We start from the raw sequence: 27,484 nt of genomic DNA, 5'->3' as shown, positions 1-27,484 counted from the left end.
CTCTAAGACTTGTATTAGACTCGTTGACAAAGAGGTGACGTGGGGCGGCGCCAAAAGTATTTGTTTGGAAAATGAAGAAGAACTGCTGGTATTTCGGAGTTTTGAAGCTTTCCTCTGGATGTCTTCCTACTTTCCCATATTTCTGGGTATATGCTCATATTAATAATAAAAGAGTTAAAATGTTTAAGTTTGTATGTTGTCGGTTACTAATGTTTAAAATGAGATCTTGCATTAAAACTTGTAAAAGGGACAGCGGTGAGAAAGCGGCTAACACTTTTTCCTGTCAAGCTCGATGGATAGATCTTCACCACTATTTGCCAAGAAAAGTCTTACATGTACATTGATTTATATCTATATTGTCTTTATATCTATCAATGTAAGAAAAGTCTTACATTTATATATATGTATATTTATTATACAGTTGTACAACCCGGCGTTGTCGGGTTTTTACAGCTGAATAGTATATATATATATCCCAGTTTTACTGTATATATGTACAGTGAAACATGGATAACTCAAGTGTGAAAGTGTTTGAGTGAAAGTGTTTTAGTTATCAGAGCGTTCAAGTTATCAGAGCACAGTCACAAGTGAATGTATTTATCAGTAGATACATATACAAACTACACATATATATAGAACTAAAGTATAGGTTGTTTGTTGTAAGTTAAAGGGCATTTGATGTAGAGTTTTGAACTATTTATCAGAAAGTATATATATTTTTATACACTTGAGATTTGTGTGTTATTTTAGGTGATGTGACTGCCAGAACTTTTTCAGATTAAAATTTGCAAAACCTAATCGCGGTTAAAACGCTCAGAAGACATTTTTTCTTCTGAGTGTTTTACTCGAGATCAGTTTTGCCAATTTTAATCTTAAAACGTCTTGTCAGTCACATCACCTAAAACTGCAAACAAATCTCAGTCCAATAGAAAAATATCTATTCTTTCTGATAATTTTTAAAACTGGACATAAGTAAACATTTATGACCAATGCAAAAAAGAAAGCTTTACATCTGATCAGTTGTTTCATTTAAAAAACTTACCGAGTGTAGTCTGTGACAAGGTATTTTTTTGACAAGGACCAACAGTGTGACTTATTGTAGAAATAGATTTTAAACAGTTATTATAGTACTTGCACTCTCTCGCATCTATAAAACGTCTGAGGACATCTAAAGTGTTGTTTGCATCAGCCAAGGTAGGTGGATCAGGTTCAACAATCTCAGCCTCATCCTCTCTATCGGACTTATCGAGAGTACCACAATATGTCACGGACTGCACAATCTCTGCATCACTCAAATGCTCAGCAACAGTAATGTCTGCATCAACCACTAAAAGCTCATCTGCCAAACCAAACTTGAATTTAAGCTAAAGTAACACTATTTTTAAAACATTTGCTAGGCACCTTAGACAGTCATAAATTTAGCCCTTTATTGGGTCGAGTTCATAATAATGTTACAGCATTGGCTATTTCAAGATTACTTACTTGCTGTCACATTTGATGTAGAATCTATGGTGTGTAGCAGAAGATTTAGATTTCTCACAGTTTTACCTTCTTCATTATCGTCAGCAGTTGAAGTCGCATCTGTTTGATCAAGGTTGGTATGACCAAACCCATGGTGAAAACAGTTGGCAATCGTTTCTTTGGTGACACGGCTCCATGCTCTGTCCACCTAGCGTATTGCGCTTGCAAAACATTGATAGAACCATCTAGCTTCTTTCCATGAGTGTCAATGTAATCAATAGTGATTTGCAAAAGCTGGGAGTGGTGGTGCACTCTTGTAATTTAACTACTTGGAAGCTAGGTTTGGTGGTCAACCACCAAACTTAGCTTCCAAGTAGTTGGATTACAAGAGTGCACCACCACTCCCAGCTATTGACATAAGCCCATTCATAGTTGGGTGTGCTGGACAGTTGTCAATGATGAGAAGCACTTTTCTGTTTTTTCTGGTCATCCGGCGATCAAAATCTCTTACCCATGTTTGAAAGATGTCACTCACCAACCAAGCCTTCTTATTGTGGTAATACTGACATGGAAGATTAGTAACATTTTTAAAACAGCGGAGATTTTTGAACATTCCTATTACAATAGGAACTTCCTTCTTGGTGCCCGACATATTAGCGCAAAGTGCCACAGTCAGTCTTTCTTTTGACAACTTCCCTTCTTTACACTTCTCCCTTTTAAAGTGCAACGTTTTGTCGACCATGAGCTTGTAAAACAACTCGGTTTCGTCCATATTGAATATTTCATCATAAGTGTACGTTTGAAGTAATGGAGTAAGCACCTCTTCTTTCCACTTTTCCACTTCTCCAACATTAACTGCAGCTGACTCTCCAACAACTATCTGACTGCCAATAGAATGCCTTTTCTTCCACCTGTCGATCCAACCACGAGACACAATGGTATCTTTTCCTAAATCCTGTAAAACTTTGTTAGCCTTTTCTAACAAAAATGGGTATGCCTTCACTACGCATTTGTCTAAACCAGGTCAATAATACACCATCCAAATCGTCGTGCGATGTTGAACGATCTCTTAGCCTTGATGAATTTTGGTCACATAACGATCTTATTCTTTCTTTTTGTTTAATCCATGTTGACACTGTACTTTTTGGAAGATTTTCTCTTTTTGATAATGCTGATAGCTTTTGTCCTGTTTCGATTTCTTCGAGTACTTTAATTTTGTCAGAAGGTTTCTACTCTTTTCTTTGCTTGCGTGATGCCATCGTAAAACGGATGTTTTTTGTAGCGGACGCCAAGCAACGAGCCTATTTGTGACATTTTATCTTTATGTATCTGCATATAATCACTGTTACAATATGTATTTTGCATGCTGTGTCTATCTTTATTAAATTTTTATCGCTGATACTTTCTAACGTTTATAGCTTGGCCGTAACTAAGCGAACGTCTTAGCGACCCTATTAATCATTTTATACAACTTCTTTTTCGGTTCCATTATACGGTACGGGGGAAATTATGTGTACACTATACGCGTATAAAAAGCGCTTCCGTTGAGACAGCAGAGTAGTTTAAGCTCCGCAACTAGTGGAAACTCCTTCAAAATAAATTGAACGGAAACCATGTTAGTGAATTCAGCAAAAACTGTTCGAGTTAACGGTGCCGAGGTCGAGTTATATAAAGCCATTTATCATTGCGTGGGAACGGACCAAGCAAATCCATTCGAGTTAACCATGTGTTCGATATATCCGAGGGCGAGTTATCCGTGTTTCACTGTATATATATATATATATATATATATATATATATATATGTATATATACAGTGAAACTCGAATAACTCGCCCTCGGATAGCTCGACCACATGGTTAACTCGAACGGATTTGTTTGGTCCGTTCCCACGCAATGATAAATTGCTGTAGATAACTCGACCTCAACTTCGTTAACTCGAACAGTTTTGTGCCCAACGGCTACCGAGACGGTTGTTATCACTTTAGAATATTACTTTATTCCAAGTCATAGACGTAAACATCAACTTTTAGTAGTTCTGAGGCGTCATTATTACTACTGTCGGCAAAATATTTTTGTTAACGACTTTTCTAAGGGTTTACAAAAAAATCAATATTTTCTAAACATCCATTTGAGGATAGCCTTCTGAAAGCAAGAAGAAGCGAGGTAACCTTCAGATAAACTTAAAGAAGAACGGCATAATTGGTTTTTGTTTAAACGCTCGAAAGAAAAATATGTATTTTTCTACTGAGCGTTTCAACAGCAATCAAGTGTTGCATATTTTAATCTGAAAACTCCCTGGCAATCACATCCCTTGAAACAAACAAACAAATCTCAAGTAATAGGAAAATATTTATACTTTTTGTTAAAAAATGTTAAAACATTACATGAGAGGCCCCTTAACTAGCAACGAGCAATTGATGCTTTTGAATTATATATAGTTTGTATATGTGCTGATAAATACATGCAATTGTGACAGTGTTCTCATAACTTGAACGCTCTGATAACTCGAAAACTTTCTCTCGGTCCCGTGAAGGTCAAGTTAGTCAAATTTTACTGTATATATATATATATATATATATGTATATATATATATATATGTATATATATATGTATATATATATATATACATATATATATATATATATATATATATATATATATATATATATATATATATATATATATATATATATATATATATATATATATAGTATATAGTATATATATTAACATAATTATACTCCACATTCATGAAGTCTGGTGTAAACTATATTCAAGACAAGCAGTTTGCTTTAAGATGTTCTTAAAGATTTACATTTTATTATAAGTATATGTATATAAGGCTTGTTTATATATACTATATATACTATGTACTATAAATATGTATATATATTTACTAGCCAAATGCCCGACATGCTCGGTATTAAAAACAGCTTATAGGAAACTTCAGGTAATGCAGTTACCATTAACCTGGCACATTGCCAAAGACTAATTGGAGAGTCATACTATCCGTACACCCTAGGACACTTATGTATTCGCAGCATCTAACATTCGCATTTTCGCGGCAACATCCTTTCGTGAAAACTTCATGAACGAAATTATACTATCACTACGAACGAAAACGCAAAATTAAATGGCTTCGTTCATTGATATTCACAATAAAATCGCCATATTAGAAATGCAGGCAAGTTTCGTGTGTGGTTGGCTCATTGGGCAAATTTTGCTAAACTCATTATAGCTAATACACCGACTGAGCAGCATGGCAAAACAAATAATAACAGATAATAAGTTTTTTTGGAAAAACCTAGACAAATGACGAAGATGATGATATTAGTTTAGTCATTGAATTTGTAACTGATGAGGATGACAGTCTGGTAGGGAAAGTCATAAAATTGAATAATAATTATTGTGGTGATAAATTTTATTACCAACCAAAAGCAATAACAACCCGGAGCCATGGGCTCCGCGTGCTATAAATACTTGAATTCTAATATTGGTACCACATACCACATACGAAACTGTGCCGTTCTGCACTGTTCCGTTTTAAATGGCAAAGTTGCTGCCACGTTTAAAAGCACAGTCATTAGTTCTGTGGCCTATACAAAGGTGCAGCTTATGTATTGTTTTATTATCGTTTATTGGAAAATAAAGCAGATGCAGCTTATATAGAGGTTGCATTTTATAGTCTGAAAAGTACGGTAGTCCCAAATTGAAAAATATTTCGTACCAGTGAACTGGACCTGAAGAATCTAATGAAGTTTGTTCCACTGCATTTATTTTCACATCACTATATTTTCGCACTCATCAGAGCTGCGAAATTAAGTTCCAGCGAAATTTTACTCTGTATGCTACTCACGAAACTAAATACTAGCGAAATATAAGTGTCCTAGGGTAGGTAAACTCATCAACATGAGTCGTGTGAGCTAGCTTTGGTAACATTGCCTAACACAGAATACTATGTCTTTTTAAACCGACATAGCAGCTCATATTGCATAAGATTTTATGCATCTTGCGTAGCTTAATTAGTAAAATAATTGCGTGGTAATTTGAAAGTTCAGAGATCAACTCCAGCATGAAGCAAATATTTTAATTGTATGTTGTAGTAGCGATAGCTGGACAAACTGATACACACATACACGGACACATACACGCCAAAATACGCGCACTCACATACACACCCACATATGCGCACTCACATACACACACATACACGCACTCACATACACTACCATATACGCACACATATATACTTATCCACATACAGACACCCATATGAGAACACACACTCACACACACTCACTCGCTCCAACTCACACTTGCATGCAACTAGCGCCCAAACGTGCTCATATTCACATACATACATTTACATACATACATATACATGTATACATAATCAAACACACATACATACATACATACATATATACATACCTACATAAACACATACCCATATGCGTGGCCACATATACATATACCAACACACATACATACAAGCACATACCCACTTACACACCTACATACATACACACATACATGCATACATACACACATACCTTCATATATATGTCATACGTACATACTTCCATCAATACATACATATACATACATACACACATAAACATATTAAGTTTAGGTACATACACACACACACAAACATACACACATACAAACGTACACACATATACACACACACTTATATATACACACACATATACACACACAGATACATATACGCACATACATATACGCACATACACATACGAACATACATATACGCACATACATATACACACATACATATAAACAAATACATATACACCCATACATATACACAGATACATATACACATATACACAGATACATATACACACATACACACTTAGATACATTTATACATACCTACATAGACACACATACACACTTAAATACATTTATACATACCTACCTAAACACATACATATACACGCATACATAAAACATACATATACACACATGCGTATACACAAATACATATACACACATACACACTTAAATACATTTATACATACCTACATAAACACATACACACATACGTCGCCACATATACACGTACCAACACTCATTAACACACTTACCCACTTACACACCTACATACATGCATACATACACACATACCTTCATATATACACCATACGTACATATTTCCGTCTATACATACACCTATCCCTACAAACATATACATACATACACACATAAACATACTAGGTATACATACATACACATACATGCACACACACATAGCCACATACACACACGTACACTCACATACACACATATACACATATATGCTTATATACATATTTTATTTTGTTATATATGTATATATACATGTATACTTGTGTGTATATATATACAAGTATATACACATGTATACATTTGTACATATACATATACCAAATGTATACACATGTATACATTAGTATATATACACATATATACACATATATGTATATATATGTATATATATACTCATATATATGTACATATACATATATATATATACATACATACACATATATATATATACATACATATACCTATATATACATACATATATATACATATATGTATATATATATTGTGTATGTATATATAAAAAATTGTTTCCTCACCCCGGATACCCCGTATGGCTGGTAATTTTTGCTCTAACTCGGGTCTCCTACCAGAGACCTTGGAGTTTGAGCACTAGCCTCAAGATCTTAGCTGTTCCCAATGGCGCACTTTTCTGCAACACACCTGAGTTGATTGCTGTTGGTATTTGGGCACGCCACATTTTATACGGCTGTGTTATTGCGCCCAGTGCCTCGATGACTAAAGATATGTTGCTAATCTGTTTATATATACATATATATATATATATATACATATATATATACATATATATATATATATAAATTGGAAAGTCAAATAGTTTACTTATCTTTCAGTTGACTCTCAGTTTCCTGCTGGCGCATTCTTCAGGCTGTAAGCTTCACATTCAGCTTGAATATATATATATATATATATATATATATATATATATATATATATATATATATATATATATATATACATATATATATATATGTATATATATATATATATATATATATATATATATATATACATATATATATACAGTCAAACATGGATAACTCGTCCACGGATAGCTCGAACACATGGTTAATTCGAACGGTTTCTTTGGTCCGTTCCCACGTAATGATAAATTGCTATAGATAACTCGAACTCAACACTGTTAATTCGAACTGTTTTTTTGCCCAACAGCTACCGAAACGGTTGTTATCGCTTTAGAAAATCACTTTATTCAAAGCCATAGAGGTAAACTTCATCTTTTCGTAATTCATAAGCGTCGTTATTACCACCATCGGCAAAATACTTTTGTCAACGAATTTCTAAAAGTTTGGTGAAATTTGATTTATACTGCGATACGATGAATAGCACGGGCTAGCCGGGTCACGCGTGCAAGGATTTTCGCCACGCACATACAAAACAAAAAACGCATGTTGTTTTTGTTTCGTATGTGCGTGGCGAAAATCCTTGAGTGCGTGGCGTAACCCAGCTAGCCCGTGATGAATAGTTTTCCGACGTTGATTCCGTGTTGAATCAACGTCGGAATGTTGAATGTTTAAATCGTCTTAAAAATTCTTGTAATTAAATGTATACGTTGTCTGAGCTACAAAAAAACTATTCATCGTTTGACCTAAACACAGAATACGTGTGTACATTCAATAAGTATCTATTAAAAAAGCGTGAGTGATATAGAATGTACCGTAAAACCTCGTAAAACCTCGTATATATATATAAATATATATATATACAGTAATACTTCAACTTACGAGTGCTCCAACGTACGAGAAACTTGAGATACGAGCCAGCTTTCAAGCAAGTTTTAGCACTAACATACGAGCCATGTTTGAGATACGAGCACGTGAGTCAGTTGCCAAGTATGCCGGAGGTGTTTTATGACAACAGCATCAATCTGTATTTGTCAACTGCTCAGGTTATACTGTTGTACCGTGTTTTTGTGCACGATTTTCTGTGCAGAATTATGTGAATTAAAAGTACTGTGCGTAGACCGAAAGTTTGCCAGTATAATGAAAAATATTACAAAGAAAAAGCAAATGATAACAGTCGATATTAAACGGAAAAATATTGAAAAATATGCGAAATGTGTATGCGTGATTCAGCTAGCTCGGCAATATGACAGAAATACATTCATAATTATCAAACAGAAGGATTATATTCAGGGCATTTAGTTCGCAAAAGGACTAACCGTAGTTTCCAAACGGTGCAGCGATCTTCACAACCGCTGATGGCATTGGACAAACAATTGGCCGGTGACAGCGTAACTGAAACGATGCTATGTGAAAAGGACGGCGCTATCTATCCAAACTGTTTAATAGACATTCGTACAAGTTGGCTAGTGGTCATGCGTTAACCATTTGTGGCGACACCTGTGTTCGTCCTAATCGCAAAATGTTGCAAGGGCGACAAAGGCAAACGTCCTTAGATAGGTTTATCTTAAAACGACCGGCTAGTCGTGAAAGCGAAAAAAAGGAAACATTTCTTGCTAACCAGCGAGAAATTTCAAACTAGGAACGCCGAAGAAATTTTAATTACGTTTAGTTGAAAATGAGAGTTTGCTTTTTTGTTTGCTTGTAAGTTTGTCTTTTAACACTTTGATAAAATTCAAATTTACCAAAGTCACCTGTTGTAACGAATGATAACTTATATCTCCCTCCCTGGCAAATGCGAGTGTTAACTGCTATTGTATGTATTTAATTTTACATTTTAATTAATCACATTTCCTTGCATTGTTTTTTATTTGTTGTTTTTTGAAAACATGTACTACGTAAGGACAATAACCAACATGTTCTTTCTGTTATAATATCTTGTTTTGAGTGTTTTATTTGCTTTTTTAGAGTATGGAAACCAATCAATATATATTTAATTGTTCTATATATAAATGAATTGCACCAACATGCGAGTAAATTGACATACGAGCTCAGTCTCGGAACGCATTAAGCTCGTAAGTTGAAGTATGACTGTATATATATATATGTATGTATGTATATATATATGTATGTATATACAGTCACACTTCGACGTACGAGCTTAATGCGTTCCAAGACTGAGCTCGTATGTCAATTTACTCGCATGTTGGTGTAATTTATTTACATGTATATATAGAACAATTAAATATATTATGATTGGTTTCCATACTTTAAAAAATTCAAATAAAACACTCAAAACAAGATATTGTTACAGAAAGAATGTGTTGGTTATTGTCCTAACTTAGCACATGCTTTCAAAAAACAACAAATAAAAAATAATGCAAAGAAACGTGATTAAATTGTAAAATTAAATACCTACAATAGCAGCTAACGCTAGAATTTGCCAGAGTGGGAGATATAAGTTCTCCTTCGTTACAACAGTTGCCTTTGATAAACTTGAATTTTATCTAAGTGTTAAAAGACAAACGTAGAATCAAACCTAAAAGCATACTTTCATTTTTAACTTAACGTAATTAAAATTTCTTCGGCGTTCATAGTTTTAAGTTGCTCGCTGGATAGCTAATTTTTCCTTTGTTTCGCTTTCACGACTAGCTGGCCGTTTTAAGATAAACCTATCTAAGGACATTTGTTTTTGTCGCCCTTTCAACATGTTGCGATTAGGACGAACGCAGGTGTCGTCACAAAGTGTTAATGCTCAACCACTAGCCAACTTGCCCGAATGTCTATTTTATTGTTTTGATATATAGCACCGGCCTTTTCACATAGCATCGTTTCAGTTAAGCTGTCACCGGCCAATTGTTTATCGATTATCCAATGCTTGAGCAGTCCTATCATCAGAGGTTGTGAAGATCGCTGCGCCGTTTATTAGAAACTATGGTTTGAAACTACTGTTTGATCATTGTGGATATATTTCGGTCATATTGCTGAGCTAGCTCAATCACGCATACACATTTTGCATATTTTTCCATAATTTACCATTTAATATCAATTGTTATCATTTGCTTTTTCTTTGCATTATCTTTCATTTTACTGGCAAACTTTCGGACTACACACAGTACTTTTAATTCACATACTTCTGCACTGAAAATCGCACACAAAACACGGTACAAACGTATTAAAACCTGAGAAATAAAAAGATACAGAGTGATGCTGTTCTCATAAAACTCCTCCGGCATACTTGCCAACTGACTCACGTGCTCGTATCTCAAACATGGCTCGTATGTTAGTGCTAAAACTTGCTTAAAAGCTGGCTCGTATCTCAAGTTTCTCGTAAGTTGGAGCACTCGTAAGTTGAAGTAATACTGTATATATATACATGTATATATATCTATATATGTGTATATGTATATATGTGTATTTGTATATATATATGTGTATATGTATATATATACATATGTATATATGTACATATATATATGTACATATATATGTATATACATATGTACATTTATATGTATATATATATGTATATATACATGTATATATATATATGTATATATAGGTATGTATATATATATATATATATATATATATATATATATATATATATATATATATATATATATATGTATGTATGTATGTATGTATATGTATACATGTAGGTATACATGTAAGTATATGTATACGAGTATGTATATGTATACATGTATGTATATGTATACATGTATACTTTTATGTATATGTATAAATGTATGTATATGTATACATGTATGTATAAGTATACATGTATGTATATGTATACATGTATGTATATATGTATGTATACATGTACGTATATATGTATGTATATGTATATATGTATGTATATATACATATATGTATATAAACAAATTGGCAGAGAGTTAAAGTACTTATTTTGGTCAGCTGCTTTCGAATTCAACTTGCGCCGCAGTAAGGCTCTTGAGACCATATAATACCAACATATTCCAATATAAATCAATCACATATATACATAGATGTATATATATATATATATACATATATTTATCATATATGTATATATATATATATATATTATATATATATATATATATATATACATATACATATATGTATCACATATGTATATATACTTAGTGTTGCAGTGTAACAAAATAGATTTTGCACAAAATCTTTATTTTAGTTTAAAAAATGCTACCATTATAATTTTTAAAGTTCATTTCATGAGAAAAGTGTCTTTGGCAGTTTGAATAAACTGAGAGATCAAATAAAACCACTGGAACGTTATTTAATTGTGGAATAATTAGCAAATAAGGCAAACTGAGAGATCAAATAAAACCACTGGAATGTTATTTAATTGTGGAATAATTAGCAAATAAGGCCAGATAGTTTGTTTCACTTCAATTATTACAACAAACTTTGACTTGATACTCATACAAAAGAACAACCTAAAATATATAAGATATATTGTATATGTATATTTAGCGAATATATAGTACAAATATTTATATTTACTTGTGCTAGATTGGAATAGATGGTAAAGCAGCTGAATAAAGGGCAAAATCAATATAATAATAACAAATAAAGTGCTTATAACAAAGCTAAAAACTAATTTGTATAAAATATAAGCAAAGTTGCATCACACATGCCATCACAACCTAAACAACTGCCTATGTTTAATAAACGGCCTGCAAATATTAACTAATGTATATTTTAGAACCAACTTATTGTGCACGCTTTTGAATTGAGGCAAAACTGACAGATGGTGAATGGTGTCAGTTCTTAATGTATAAAATGAGAGCTTGCATTAAAAATCTATAAAAAGGGCAGCGGTGGTGTAGCGGTTAACACATTTTGCTGCCAAGCACGGTGGATGGATCATCACCACGCGGTGCCAAGAAATAATTTGTCTTAAATTGCTCCTGTGCATCAGGTCACGCAGGTGATGTTGTCAGCAGGTGATGTTGTCAGCAAGATTTGCGTTTTGTTAAATACACAGCTTCACAGAAATTTAAAGCAAATATTTAGGAAAAGGTTTAGAAATCAGCAGTGCAGCAATTTTACGAATGCAGGAGGCACCCGACAGCATTTGATTTTTATGATTTCAGTCTATGAACTAAATGAAGCTAAGTATTGAGTCTTATGACAGCCTACAAATATTGACTATTATGTATTTTAGAGCCAACACAGCGAACATACTTTTGGATTGGAGGAGAGAAGTCAGATGGAAAATGGATGTGGACCGGACAAACGATTAAACCTATTGATGAAGAATTTTGGGGCAAGCATTCGCCAAGCGGAGACGGAGCTTGTATGAGTCTTGTCCAACGAACACCACCTACCAGAGCCACTCGTCTAAATGATGAACCTTGCGGAAACAAACGAAAGTTCATTTGCGAGCGAGTTGATCACATCTACGATTAACGCGTTAAAAACTATGATTATGCTGGATAACCGTGAGAGAGTTACCTCTACTACCAAATTTGGTCTCTTGTTTGTTTCTGTAGTAACTTTTAATATTTTATTTTTTATTGTTGAGATAAAATCTTTTGCAGACATTCTTTTTAAAAAAGTTTTGGTATCAACTACCATTTGACCTAATTTAGCTATCACACATTATTATTGTTATTATTATTATTGTTATTATTATTGTTATTATTATTGTCATGTATAAAGTGCAGTTTTAATTTTTGTTCGCGATATAAACCTTATTGTCACAAAAGTTCCCAGTCTAATTTGATAAAAGTTTAAACTTATAGTAGTCTCGAGAATGGGGTTTTTTAAAGTAAACCATCAGATATAAGCTTATTTCCGTTATTCCAAATTGATCTCAATCTTAGTTGGAACCTAAAAATATATAATGCTTATTATAAACCAATATCAACTTTTATAGGCGGCAATTGACTAGGAGTTTAGCAAGACTAAACTTAACTATTAGTACACAACAACTAACTGTTATCTTAGACTTTTAGATGTTGTTGAATTTCATTTTCTGTAGCTGACTATTAATCTTGTAATAAACATTCATGTTCTGAAGAAAGATCAGCTATAAGTTCAGAGCATTTTCCTACATCATACATTGTGTTATCAGGGCAGCTCAAAGTAACTAAATGTTTGACTGTTTCTTAACCAGAGACCAATCAATTCTTGTGTTTTCTAAGAAAACACACGAATATAAAACACACGCGCGTATATATACGCGCGTATATATACGCGCGTATATATACGCGCGTATATATACGCGCGTATATATACGCGTGTGTATACGCGTGTGTATACGCGTGTGTATACGCATGTGTACATGTACATGTGTATATTTCTCAATGTTTGATGTCGGTCATCTGTACTTCGGGATGTCCAGCTATAGCTATCAAAATTTTGTAATTAAAATTTCGCTTCCTGATGAATTTGAACTCATGGAGATTGCGTCTGCAGGTTCTCTAATCACAAGCTCTACCACTGAGCTACCCAAGGCATATTGATCAAAGACCTTATCATATACTGTATACCGTATGCACACGCTAAATGACGTATTTTTTGAAACTCTATGGATTCTAATAACTCTATGAAACACGATGCTTTTTTTGCGTTTTTGTGAACTTCTATTTCTGGCTTTTGCAAGGTTCAATTGCTAAATCGCGGTGAAGGTCAATAATTTTCAAGCAGACACTTGTATTATCTTGAGTAAAAATTGCCTCTACATTCTCTCACCGTTCAGTCAGACAAAGACAGTATGACACATTTTTTAATTTGTACCAGTATTGAGAAGTACCAGTATTGTCGTATTCAGAGTTTTGATGTATAGCTTCAGATGGAACAGTGAATTTTTTTAGTAACACACACTTCTATGCACACACTGTTAGTTTTAATTCATCATATTGAAGTTTTTTTTCTACGGTTCGTAATAATTATATTACTACCAAATCATATATTACCCTAGGACACTTATGTTTCGCTAGTATTTAGTTTCGTGAGTAGCATACAGAGTAAAATTTCGCTGTAACTTAATTTCGCAGCTCTGATGAGTGCGAAAATATAGTGATTTGAAAATAAATGCAGTAGAACAAACATCATTAGATTCCTCAGGTCCAGTTCACTGGTACGAAATATTTTTCAATTTGGGACTACCGTACTTTTCGGACTATAAACCGCACCTCTATATAAGCTGCATCTGCTTTATTTTTCAAAAACGATAATAAAACAATACATAAGCCGCACCTTAGTATAAGCCGCAGAACTAAAGACTGTGCTTTTTAACGTGGCAGCAACTTTGCCATTTAAAACGGAACAGTGCAGAGCGCCACAGTTTCGTATTAGCCAACGCTTTTTAACTTAGTGCCTAACGGGACAGTACCGTGAGGCATTGTTTCGTTTGTTTTTCACCGCTAGAAGCCACTACCCTTATATAAGCCGCATGGCTCAGATCATCAGAAAAAAGTAGCGGCTAATAGGTCGAAAACTACGGTAGTTTGTATTTGTGAACCGCAGGTAGAAATGTGTACGCGAGATCAACAATGCAATTAGATCGCCTGCTGCCATTTGTCTCCTGGACTATCAATGACGTCAAGGTCCCTGCCGCAGTGACTGATGTGGTACCAATATTAGAATTCAAGTATTTATAGCACGCGGTGCCGCGGTGGCCATGGCTCCGGGTTGTTATTGCTTTTGGTTGGTAATAAAACTCATCACCACAATAATTATTGTTCAATTTTATGACTTTCCCTACCAGACTGTCATCCTCATCAGTTACAAATTCTATGACTAAACTAATATTATCATCTTCGTCATTTGTCTAGGTTTTTCCAAAAAAAACCTATTATCTTAATTTGTTTTGCCATGCTGCTCAGTCGGTATATTAGCTATAATGAGTTTAGCAAAAATTGCCCAATGAGCCAACCACACACGGAAATTGCCTGCATTTCTAATATGACGATTTTATTGTGAATATCAATGAACAAAGCCATTTAATTTCGCGTTTTCGCTCGTTCGTTATTATAGTTTAGTTTTGCTCGTGAAATTTTCGCGTGAGGAGGTTGCCGCGATAATGCGAAAGTTAGATGCCGCGAATACATAAATGTCCTAGAGTATTGTAATCGTAGCAAAACAGACATAACTTAGCCATTACTTGCTAATTATTTTACATTTACATTTAAACCTTTTTATAGTCATTTTATTTTATTTGTTTTAGTTCATTTGACCTGCACGAAACAAGGTCTTCATCATACTAAGTTTGAAAATTACAGTTGTCTGAAAAGGTTGGAAAACCTTTACAGTTGTTTTGATTTTCTCTTCTAATTTATTTCAATTACATCAAAAACTTTTCTCATGATATGTAGTTTGAAAGTTAGAATGGCAAATGTTGTTATAGGGGCCTATGTTAAATGCCTAAGAGCTTTCTGTCGTAAGTCTTTTTTATTACCTGGCAATGCTAGGTAGTACAGTGTATATACAGTATATATATACTAGTATATATATATATATATACTAGTATATATGTATATATATATGTATATATATATATACACGTATATATACACTCACATATATACACGCGTATATATACACCCGTATATATACGTGTGTATACATACGTGTATATACACACATATATATATACAAACAGATATATACACACGTATATATACACGCGTATATATACACACGTATATATACACACGTGTATATACACATGGGTATATACACAACAAACAGCGACAGAAAGACCTTTATTACCCGGCTAACGCAGGGTAATACAGCTAATATATAATAGAGAGTAACTAGATGGACAATAATTCTAAAGTCGTGGAAGGTGAATGATTGGAGCAGGTGGTTGCATGCTGAGAGATAAAGCCTATTGTCTCAAGTTTGAATCTAGCACGATGTAATGTCTTTTTAATTTTCCAACTTTCGCTTCGTTGGATGAATATGGCTCTTATTATACTAGAAATACTGTATATCTAAGCGTTTGTTTGTCTGCCGTATGTCCGTTTTATAGCTATTGGTTAAAATGCACATGCACAAGATAATAAAATGCAATAGTTATAATAATAACAAGATAATAAAATGCAACATTTATAAACACAATGATTTCAAGTTGTTGTTGGATGGTTTAGTGATAGTCCGCTTGGCTGAACATCTATGCATCTAAATGTATGGGGTTGATCCCCGTGAGGTGCAATATTTATTCTCAACGCTTAAACGGAAAGACGGATGTAGCTCTTATGATAGTAAAAAATTCGAGCAAACAGCCACGTCGCTGATTACTGCCAAGTCACAAGCTATCAACTTGACTTTGGAAACACTGTATACAGCCTTTCTACCACAAAATAATACTCATTGTCAGGATTTCAGTCATACATTTAGGCCTTGGTTTAAAGTCACTTCGACTTGATTATTTCAGCATCTAGACCAGCTATGGCCAAATGGCGGACCTAGATTCAGATCCGGATCTTTGTAGCTTTTCTGGTTTTTTCAAGTTGTCTGGTGAAATTTTTTTTCAAATATTTAAAAAAAAATGTTTTGTAACTTTTTTAGAACTTTTGTAAATTCATTTTTTTCAGCCATGAAATTTGTAAAAAGCCGTCTTTTCATGAACTTTAAGAGTCGCTAGAAGTAGCAAAAAACAGTGTTTTGATAGTACTGTGAAGTCAAAGCCCACTCATCATTTTTCTCACTGATATCAAACATTTATTCACACATTTAACTACTGATTTATAGTTTTATGAATGGTAAACAATAAAAATGGCCACCATCAGCCTGTTGTAGATCTTCAATGCGTCAGATTTGGCTATAACGGATCATGGCCAAAATCATTTGGTCATCCCTGATTTAGACCATCAGCTCACCCTCTATTTCAGCTCAGAAAGAGAGATGTAAAACCAAAAGACCTATCACTCTTTTACCAGAATCATGTATTGCCTATTTGTTTATGCTGCCTCAAGCTAGTACCCCTTTGTATCATAAACTGGTAGACAAAAATTGGAACCATTTCCAAAATGTTTATTCAAGGTTATGCTACTTGATATGGGCAGCGATGAGCTGTGTTTTTAGTTCATTGCTGTTTCAAACACTCAAAATGTACCTCCAATCTGCCTGAACTAAAATTACATTCTTATTTATTCAGACAATCCGCCACACCTTATATCAGACACCACTACCTTACCATTCTATATTTTTGTGTCTTATGGTCCAATATGCTTTGAAAGGCCTGTGATAACTGCTGGTGATAAAACCGACATGTGATAATAAAGTTATATCTACCTATTTGTATATACATCTATATATATTTCTCAATGATTGTCGTCCGCTGTTGTATATGTCCATCTATAGCTATTAAAATCTTGGAATAAAGAATCCGTAATGCAGAAGATTTGATCTCAGAACCTCCCGTTCGCATAGTTTGACAGCTTACTAACTAAAGGCTGGTTCACACTATATCGCCTTTTGTCAGCGTTTTCCTTTATCAATGTTTTTATCAATCGGTTATGTTAACCGGTCATGTCAGAAAAGTTTGTAGCTGTCAAACTTTCCCGATATTTCGCCAAGCATCGACAACTGCCTCGCAAATGTGAACCATTTCGACGATACAATTAGCGGTCACTGATAGAGTGATTCATTCATATCCATTTGTGTTGGTAGCTGCGGGAATAGTTTTTGATTCTAGCACTCGACAACAAAGAGGTTTCATGGCGGAAAAATAAAGATAAATGAAAGCAGTACGTCACTGTGTATTTCCTGATGCAAATAGGTATGTGATGGTGTGAACATGGCTATCATTGACGATCACCGAAGTATTGTGGCATCAACACCGAAATACGGCGATGTAGTGTAAACTGGCCTTTAGCCACACGAGCTTGATAAATTTGCCAGGCAATTATGTCGCTATATAGGAGCAAAAAGGCTACCGCTTTCGGTCACAATGCAAAGTGATGGCGTAATGTCATGAGAAGCGGTATCTCTTGTTAGTAAGCTTACTCAAATTATCCATTGGCAATGTGCCGGGCTAATAGCAAATGGCAGGCAACTCTCATTGCTTATAAGCCGATTTTTAATAACCGGGCAACAGCGGGTAGCCCAGCTCGGTTATCTATGTCTATCTGTATATATACATATATCTATCTATGTATGCATCTATCTATCCAGCTATCTATCTATGCATCTATTTATCAATTTATGGATCTATCTAACCAGTTGTCTATGTATGCACCTATCTATCAATCTATACAACACAGGAGACTTGAGCCAAATAGTTTCTTAACAATAAAACTAATCCGTGACAAAGAAACTTTTATTATATCAAAAATAGATAATAAACAATGAAATCAATTGGAAAGGTGTGACACATGCTTAATAGCCTTGCGCAGCAGTATATCTATGGATATGTGGCAAATGATTTAAAATAGTATTTAAGACACGAGTCGCTCTATGGCGAAGCAAGCAGCCAATGTACCCACAGTCTAAGCATAGATGCCCTGTAAAATTCATTGTGCCAGCTTAGAAAAAAGTGTATTGAAAATTATTAAAAGATAGCAAATACGACCTGATACTAACAGCTGAACAAAACTTTATAAAATACACTGATAAGTCCAGTTATGAGCAATAGTTTGCAAGCCTTTTAACATCTTGCGAGCATTACTGACAGTGAGCGCAGGTGTATATGAATAAAAATGTCATCACTGCCTGACAGCAGTTACAGGTGCCTGTTGGTGCATCATGTCGACTAACAAGAAAACTAGTCAGTAAAAGCTCTTGCAGAAGAAAAATGCTGAGGTGAAGGTTACAATTAAAAGAAACCTAATTTCAGGTGCTATAGAAACCCTGGAGCATCCTCGTCACACTCCTCGACATATGCCATCGGGAAATAGCCAATCTGAAACATGATAAAAGAATTAAGAAACCGCTACTACTAAGCAAACATGGGTTGTTGAGCCTTCATTTCTTTATCAGGTTCATTTCCAAAGTCAATTTTTTTAAGTAAATGAAGAGCCTATTTGAGTGAATTCCTGAAAAGAATGTGATTGCTATTTTTTGGGCTCTAATTGTTGTTTTCAATAATTGGTCAGTGTTGAACTTTTGCTGGCTTGAAATGTCAACAGGTTCATGCAATGTTATTATTTACAACAAATTTTTAAAATGTAATTTTTTCTCCATTATTTCCAAAAAATTTTATTGCTCACATTTTGTCAAAGTACAATGGTATGCGAAATAAACTGGACCACTTTGTTGTCAAATTGCAATTTTCATTGCTTATTCCTGATTTCAAGAATGTAAACTAAACAGTTACAAATCTATGTTTTTGACTGATTATGCAGGCTAAATTCTGAACATTTCATTGTTTTAATGGTTGAAGATAACAATCTGTACAGATATGATCGCGCCACATGCATCTTTAGATACTTAAATCAAGTCATATCCTGTATTGACAATGAGTAACAATGCTGTAAATGAGTATTTTAGTTCTCCAACAAAGGTGTCCAGTTTATTTTGGGTACCATGGAAGTGTTTAAGACATTATACCATTTCTTGGTGAATTATGGAAAAAAAGCACCATTTAAACAGTTAGTAAAAATGATAACATAGCACTAACCTCCCGGCATCCTTACAAACAAGCACAAATTCAACACTGAACAATGGCTATAAAAACAACCAATGAGAGCCCGATATGTAGCGATCACATTTGTTTCATTTTATGTAAACACTCAAATAGGCTTTGCATTCACACAAAGAACTTGACACTCTCCATATCGAGAATAACTTACAATAATAAAGCCAACACTATTACAAATATTTCTCCTCCCCACTGGACTAAAAAAGCAAGATCTTTAAATAAATAACGGTAGCTACTTTCAACAAATGAGATGATGCCTTCGACTGACAAACCCTTGGGAACCAAGCCGAAATGTTCGTATCTCAGCTAAACAAATCAAAGTGAGTGAAGGGTGGCTACTCGTGCTAGAACTGAACCCAAAATATTATTACCAGTTCAGTCATTTGTTAAAACATGGTCAGTGATTACAGTGATATGATAAAGCGAATGTGCGATTATGACATCTATAGTTCTAAAGAGACCTACAGAATAGAGACGCGTAACGATGTAACTTGAACTCAACAGCGGATATTGACTATAGCAACGAGTCACATCGATTCGCATTTCCTCTAACCGTTTCAACCACAATCAAGTTTCGTCAATTTTAATCTTGAAAAATCCTGGCAGTCAGGTCATTAATTTTATTAATTTAAGTACTAAAATTTAAGAATTAGAATTTAAGAATTTTAAGTGATAAATAAATTTTAAGTAATCAATTAAAATTAATTAATTTTAATTTTTCTTCCTTCGCCTTCCTATATTTAGTTCTGTTGATCCCTTTATCCGTTTTTGAGTTTCACAGAATTTGGTTACAGCTGTTACAGTCATTTGTGATTGTTGTTGATATTTGAGATGATCTGACTGCGAGAATGTTTCTAAACAATAATCGATAAAACTTGATCGTGATAAAAATGTGAAGGGACATACATGCTATAGTTGATATTGGCTATTGCGTTCAAGTTGCAGTGTTACGTGTCTCTATTCTGTCAGTCCCTTTGCAACTATAGATGTCATAATCGCACTTTCACTTAATCTGAGCGTTTTAATGACGATCAAGTTTCGTCAATATTCTTCAATAATCTTGAAAAACGCTAGCAGTCAGATCACCTAAACATGAAAAACAATCGCAAAGCAGAGAAAAATACTGATACTTTCTGATAAAATCTACCAAAACTTGGTGCAAATTATCTTTAACTCCCACAGCAATGACCTTACATTGTTAACAAAGCTAAATAAACATATATATTACCCTGCCCAATTGGCCATTTGTAACAGCAGCTCCTTTCCACCATCCTCTGTCACCCCCTGCCTTGCTCACAATAGCGACTGTGTTACCTGCCACCAAAGTTATCTGGTTCGTCTCTTTCGATGAGTAGTCAAATGATACCTTGGCCTTTCCAATGATCGGAGGTATCGAAGTTCTGGAAGCTATGAGAGGAAAGAAAATCAGACATGAATAGCAAATTAAATGGCCATGGCTCAGAACGACTGGTCGCCCAAACCGATGTTGAAGAAATGCATTTTATGAAAGCTGTAGGATGAGCTAAAGCTGATATATCTTATGTAACTATTACTGACAGCATGAAAATGCATAACACATGTGTCATATGACACAAATACATGACTAACACTAGTGAGCAAGAGCATATGTTATAGCTATTTAATTTAACAAGTGTTAACAAGATCTCATGCTATTCAAATTCATTTTATCAATTATCCCATGTCGTAAAGATAAAAGTGACATGCTGAAGCGAGTATAAGCATGATAATTACTACTTGGTGAAATTTTCTTTCAGCCAAAAGTCATGACAAACTTCACAATCATTTTCTCAGATTCGCTGATAGAGCTCTAATAAGAACCAGGGATGGGATTGTGGGATTAGGGAGCATAACCATCTAAAGGAGACTGTCACCAGAACATGACCATGGAACTCAGCCACGAACCAATTGGAAAAACGCTTGAAAGGTCAAACTGACACATTTTAATTACGTTATATACGTTATACAATGAGTAACAATGCCGTAAATGAGAATTTTAGTTTTCCAACAAAGTGTCCAGTTTATTTCACACACTACTATACATAGAAATGTGAATGAAAACAACATGAAAACACCACATGGATCCATTTACGTTGAGCCACAAGCACAACAGTAGAAAATTCGTAATTAGCTGATTTTATTAGATCCTCAAAGACCAGGTGTTTGTGAAAGCGATCGCTATCAACCAGCCACCCTAGAATCAGTCCTCAAACCATGCTAGTATGTTAGCTGACGCTGTTTAGGCTTGAGCTCTAGCCAGCTTACCTGCCCGTGGGCTAGGGGAAGTTGAAAAAAGGGAAGGCGAAGAGCCAACCCGATTCCGTGGAACTAAAAAAATGGGCTAATGCATTATGGATATCTAGAGGAATACAAAAGAAACGAATTAACAAAACCTTGATGGTGATAATCGGACAACATTAGAGGCGTTATGAGCAAGCTAACAGACTACGAGATGAAATTCTACCAGCGCTTACGGCTAGTAGAGAGAAAAGAAAATTATATAATATGCAATGACATAATTTGTGACACAATTTATAACATGTATAAATTGCTTGCGAAATCTATTCTATCCATATGCAGAGACAACTGCGTCCAACCTCAGCTACAATCGGCACCCAACAACGTGCATTCATATAAAGAAATACAACAAAGTGAAACTGCAACTTTAATAAATAAATGCGACAAAGTGAAACTGCAATCTTAATGAAGAAATACGACAAAGTGAAACTGCAACTTTAATAAAGAAATACGACAAAGTGAAACTGCAATTTTAATGAAGAAATACGACAAAGTGAAACTGCAACTTTAATAAATAAATGCGACAAAGTGAAACTGCAACTTTAATAAAGAAATACGACAAAGTGAAACTGCAACTTTAATACAGAAATACGACAAAGTGAAACTGCAACTTTAATAAAGAAATACGACAAAGTGAAACTGCAACTTTAATAAAGAAATACGACAAAGTGAAACTGCAACTTTAATAAAGAAATACGACAAAGTGAAACTGCAACTTTAATAAATAAATGCGACAAAGTGAAACTGCAACTTTAATTAACACTTTGAATCCTAATTTTGTATACACAAGAACGTTCCCTGATCCCAGACCATATTAACAACTTTCCATCGAATGTTTCCTTAAAATAACACAATTCCGTTTGAACCGCATCAATTCCGTTTGAACCGCATATTCTATTGAAGCTCCAAGCTTGCAAACAACTCAAAATAAAAAACAGAAACGGAGTGAATAGTTTTTTATACTCTTTCAAATAGCGGAGTTTTGGAGACAACTGAAGAAACATAAAGGTTGCAGGACACCGAGTCTGATAGAGTGTATATTTGTTATGAATAAATAAACAAATAGTTTTAGTGTAAATCTTTTGTTGCTGAAGGGAAGGAAGCTTTCCAACTTTGTCTACTTTTATCCTTCATTACCAAGAATTTCAATCATTATGTCATTAGAAACTAATGTTCTGCCGGCAGACCATTATATATATATAATATATATACATGTATAAATATATACATGCATATTATGCAGTGATTATATGTATATAATCACTGCATAATATAATATGCAGTGATGGTATTATACAGTGATTATATACATATAATCACTGTATAATATACATGTATAAATATATACATGTATATATTATATACAATATAATATATGCAATATATACAGTATATATATACTGTATATATATACATATATAAATATTTTATAATGCAGACCATTACATATATATTACATATATATTATTATATATATATTATATATATAATGGTCTGCATTATATAACATTTATATATATATACATGTATATATATATATATACATCACAGCATAATATAATATGCAGTGATGGAATTATGCAGTGATTATATACATATAATAACTGCATAATATACATGTATATAAATACCCGTATATATATTATATATATAATATATATATATTACTTTATTGACAATACTTAATTCTAAATATAAAAATGTTTTTCAAATTATGCCATGCAACAATACCTTTTAAATACCTTTCTCTGTTAAGAGAACAAATATTAGTGGAAGATTGTTAAAGCAGCTGGCAATGATATTGTCAAAATAATTGGTAGTGGTTGTATGCAATTTGTTCGTATCATGTAAGTTGAAATGAGTTGAGAACCTGTAATTAACCATTTTTCATTTCCTAGTCGGGTAAAAGTGCCCTCAGTATTTTGACGATGTCCCTGAAACTAATAATTCAATCTACTTGAAACTTCAGAATTATACCGAAAACGTGATAGAGACAAAAATTTTGTATTCCTACATAAACCAGAAGCGCAGAGTAAACATAGCAAAACTAAGAGGCGACCTTACTTGGGCAAAGAATCAGGAGGGACAGACGACGCTCAAATTGCCTCAGGACCAGGCTTCAAAATGTTAAAGGTTGACTTGCAACAAAATTCACATTACAGTTATTTGGTATCAAAAGATTCACCATGTCTTACTCTGTTGTAGGTGCCTAATACGTGGAAATGTGATTACAAGCTCTTAAAAGCTCAAAAACGAAAATCTGGAATCTCTTTATTTACCTGACGTATTCATTACAGTGTGGTTATCGTCTTGTCACGTGATGTTCTCACGTGAATTGAAAGGCCAATAAAAAGCTCAATATAAACTTATCGTAGCACTAGTTTATGACAAACACTTCGGGTTTTACCGAAGACCCCGTATCAAATATAGATGCTCGCTACTTTACAGTTTTGTTTCGGCTTGGACTAATCGTCAAGTCGTAATCTGATCACGTGACCCAATACTTGGAAAATAATTTTTGCAACACTTTCTGATTATCACAGGTAACCAACAGGCTCGTCATGATTATCATACAATGATATGTACTCCTTCGAGCTAAGGTTAAAAAGTTTAACGATTTTGTACGGTAAGTTAAAAGATATCAGTGCTAAAAGTTACAGCATTACAATGACGATAAAATAGACGCATAAGAACAATAGACATGGTTTTATTGAATGCGTGAAGTATATTTGTGAAAATATTTCGACGAATGAGATTGCATGAAAGTGTAAACAGAAACCATCAACAACTACGTCCCATTTGAGCCGTTTTGGAAAGCGAATCCAAACTACGGCGGTCTCGTGTGGCTGCGATTAACTGTTCGTTTTTTAGCTTTTAAGAGCTTGTAATCACATTCCCATATATTTTGCACCTACAACACAACAGAGATTTTGGTATTACAGTTATTTGGTATCACAAGATTCACATGGTGAATCTTGTGATACCAAATAACTGTAATGTGAATTTTGTTGCAAGTCAACCTTTAACAATGATAGCTGACACCAGAGATGGGACAAACAATATTTGTCCCATCTCTGGTGTTTTGTTCCGGTTAACTAACACTGAATATCATTTGTAAAGATGGGACTTGAAAACTAAAATTAAATATAGGTTATTAGTTAATATTCCAAAATAAAGTTAAGTTCTAATCACCAGAGATATGGAATATGTTGATTAATATCAATGTAAAGGGTGCGTGATACCTCGATTTAACAGGCCTTGATTGCCATCAATACATGAGCATATAAGGGCGGGAAATGCAGAGCACAAAACACAAAAATTCTACTCCGAAAAATTGGCCACAATTTAAAAAAAAAGCAGTGGCATCTTCTAATGCGATTCTTAGATGATACTTAGATACAACTGGGTGGCCAGAACTGAGTTTTCAGTCTCTCAGTGCAAAAAATGTACAAAAGTGTACGTATTTCAATATGTACAGTAAATGCTCGCATACAAGCCAAGTTTGAAACTCAAAAAGGGGATTGCCAAACTTGAAGTCGGTGTATACGCGTATAACCATGATCGCGCGTAAACGACATGACTTTATGCTAACCTACATTGTAATTCCAACAATTATCCTACAGGATGAAAACATTCGATGGATATAGAAATTCGCAATTTCGTGAAGTCAATTCCGTGAATTATTAAATTCCGCTAATAATCAGTTCTATTTTTAAACACAAGGGAGAACAACTACTGCTTCAAATTAAAAACTAGCCGCTAGGCATAAATCTAAACGTAGCCGAGTTCCAAATCTTTTTTAAAATCATCGCCGGGGCTTCGAGTTAACTCCATTGCCAATGCATCACACCTCTTTACAAAAATATTCAAGGTTGTCACAAGATATGAAAATAGAAATAGAAACAAAAGCATGAGGTGTGCGCATGCGAAGGGTTAACTTTATTTCTAGCTGCAATAGAGTTAATTCTTAATAGAGAATGATTGTGTTCACCTGCAAATAAATTTAGTCTCCGAATATGCATGAAAAAGGAAATTTGCGCGAAACTTGACCCCGCTAATAAATTTACCCTGTAGGGTACAACTCAAACCACGCTAAGCAGCGGCTGGTAGCCTTTTACTTACAGTTCGTTTTATACCGTACAAAGAACTAGCATTGAAAAAGCCCCATGTGAAACTTCTTTGAAAAAAATGCAACAAAACCGCTGTTTGTTGCCTATCTTCTGTTCAACTATTGTTCTCATGATGAGACAGAGAAAGCAGTGCTTGGTTGATAATAGTGCGCTATGACAGCGATAACAGACTATGATTGATTGGTCACACAATTGATCGCTTATGTGCTTACACTCGTCACGTGTAACTCAGTGTAGTTTATTTCCATTAACGGTACCGCTAGTAATAACTAGCAGTACTAATAATGCCACTACTATAGTTGAAAAAACCTCACTGTTATTAGCAAAAGTGAAACGACAATAATGGTTATCATTTTCATTAATTCTTTTCTGAAAACTGTTGTGTTGATAAATTTGTACCAGCACGCTGTGATTTTTAGGGTTGGTTTACAGACAAATATTTAAAAAGTGACGATTTTAAGGCTGTTTTTTTTAGGATTGGCTTACCGTAAGCCCTCATGCTCAAGTTGCACGGCTTGTGCTCAAAAACAGATGACTTACAAAAGAAAAAATAATTCTCCAACAAACCGCATATGCACACAGACCGCGGCTAATGACTGAGGTTTTGACGTCCTTGACCCCTTCGGGAGCGAGATTGTTGAGACGGGTTTCGCTATACTCCCGTCTTCTTGAATAAGAAAACAGGCTACACCAGTACACGTGAAAAGAATTTTCTTTTACTTCCCAGTTCGAATTAAAATTCTAAACCCTTGCATCAAGAACTTACTTGCCATGTCTCAGCTAGATTTTTATTGCGCTGTTAAGGAGCTTCACGTTTATGGAAAGATGCCGGTCAAGAATGAAACGGTGTTAATAACCTATGACTGAGGCGAGTTAAACATGGGGGATAAATTTTTCTTTAGTCTAAAGTATTCCATAAACATGACCTTGAAAATAAACGAGTAGGTCGCCAAAACCCCGTACATAAAAGTGTAT

The 27,484-nt window shown here is 34.3% G+C and overlaps 2 protein-coding genes across 5 annotated transcripts in view; both read right to left on the bottom strand.

Moving 5' to 3' along the window:
• Positions 1-267: 267 nt before the first annotated feature.
• On the bottom strand, positions 268-10,729 carry LOC137398312 (tigger transposable element-derived protein 4-like). The gene is made up of 5 exons (XM_068084420.1): positions 10,711-10,729; positions 1,997-2,439; positions 1,483-1,669; positions 1,132-1,339; positions 268-310 (listed from the first exon to the last, which is right to left on the bottom strand). Exons 1-5 carry the CDS (start codon positions 10,727-10,729, stop codon positions 268-270), a joined length of 900 nt encoding a protein of 299 aa, XP_067940521.1.
• A 7,996-nt stretch (positions 10,730-18,725) lies between these two features.
• LOC137398947 (guanine nucleotide exchange factor VAV2-like) overlaps positions 18,726-27,484 on the bottom strand; it is a 76,486-nt gene continuing 67,727 nt past the window's right edge. For 3 of the 4 annotated variants that reach the window (XM_068085109.1, XM_068085111.1, XM_068085110.1), the window contains 3 exons: positions 22,347-22,409; positions 21,292-21,470; positions 18,726-19,325 (listed from right to left, as the gene is read on the bottom strand). In XM_068085109.1, the coding sequence (XP_067941210.1) occupies positions 19,263-19,325; positions 21,292-21,470; positions 22,347-22,409 (305 nt within the window). In that variant the 3' untranslated portion in view covers positions 18,726-19,262. The remainder of the gene's footprint in view (positions 19,326-21,291; positions 21,471-22,346; positions 22,410-27,484) is intronic. The other variant, XM_068085112.1, reaches the window with a different exon arrangement.

The sequence above is a fragment of the Watersipora subatra genome, chromosome 6, assembly GCF_963576615.1.
Source record: "Watersipora subatra chromosome 6, tzWatSuba1.1, whole genome shotgun sequence".
Classification (NCBI taxonomy): domain Eukaryota; kingdom Metazoa; phylum Bryozoa; class Gymnolaemata; order Cheilostomatida; family Watersiporidae; genus Watersipora; species Watersipora subatra.
Note: the sequence above shows the minus strand (reverse complement) of the source record. Positions and strands in the feature narration are given on the sequence as shown.

Excerpts from the sequence above, each read along its gene's own strand:
- LOC137398312 (XM_068084420.1), bottom strand. Across the intron at positions 1,670-1,996 it reads ACAATAAGAAGGCTTGGTTG|GTGGACAGAGCATGGAGCCG; the intron begins GTGAGTGACATC and ends GCAATACGCTAG. Across the intron at positions 311-1,131 it reads ATAGATGCGAGAGAGTGCAA|TGGTGAAGATCTATCCATCG; the intron begins GTACTATAATAA and ends CTTGGCAAATAG.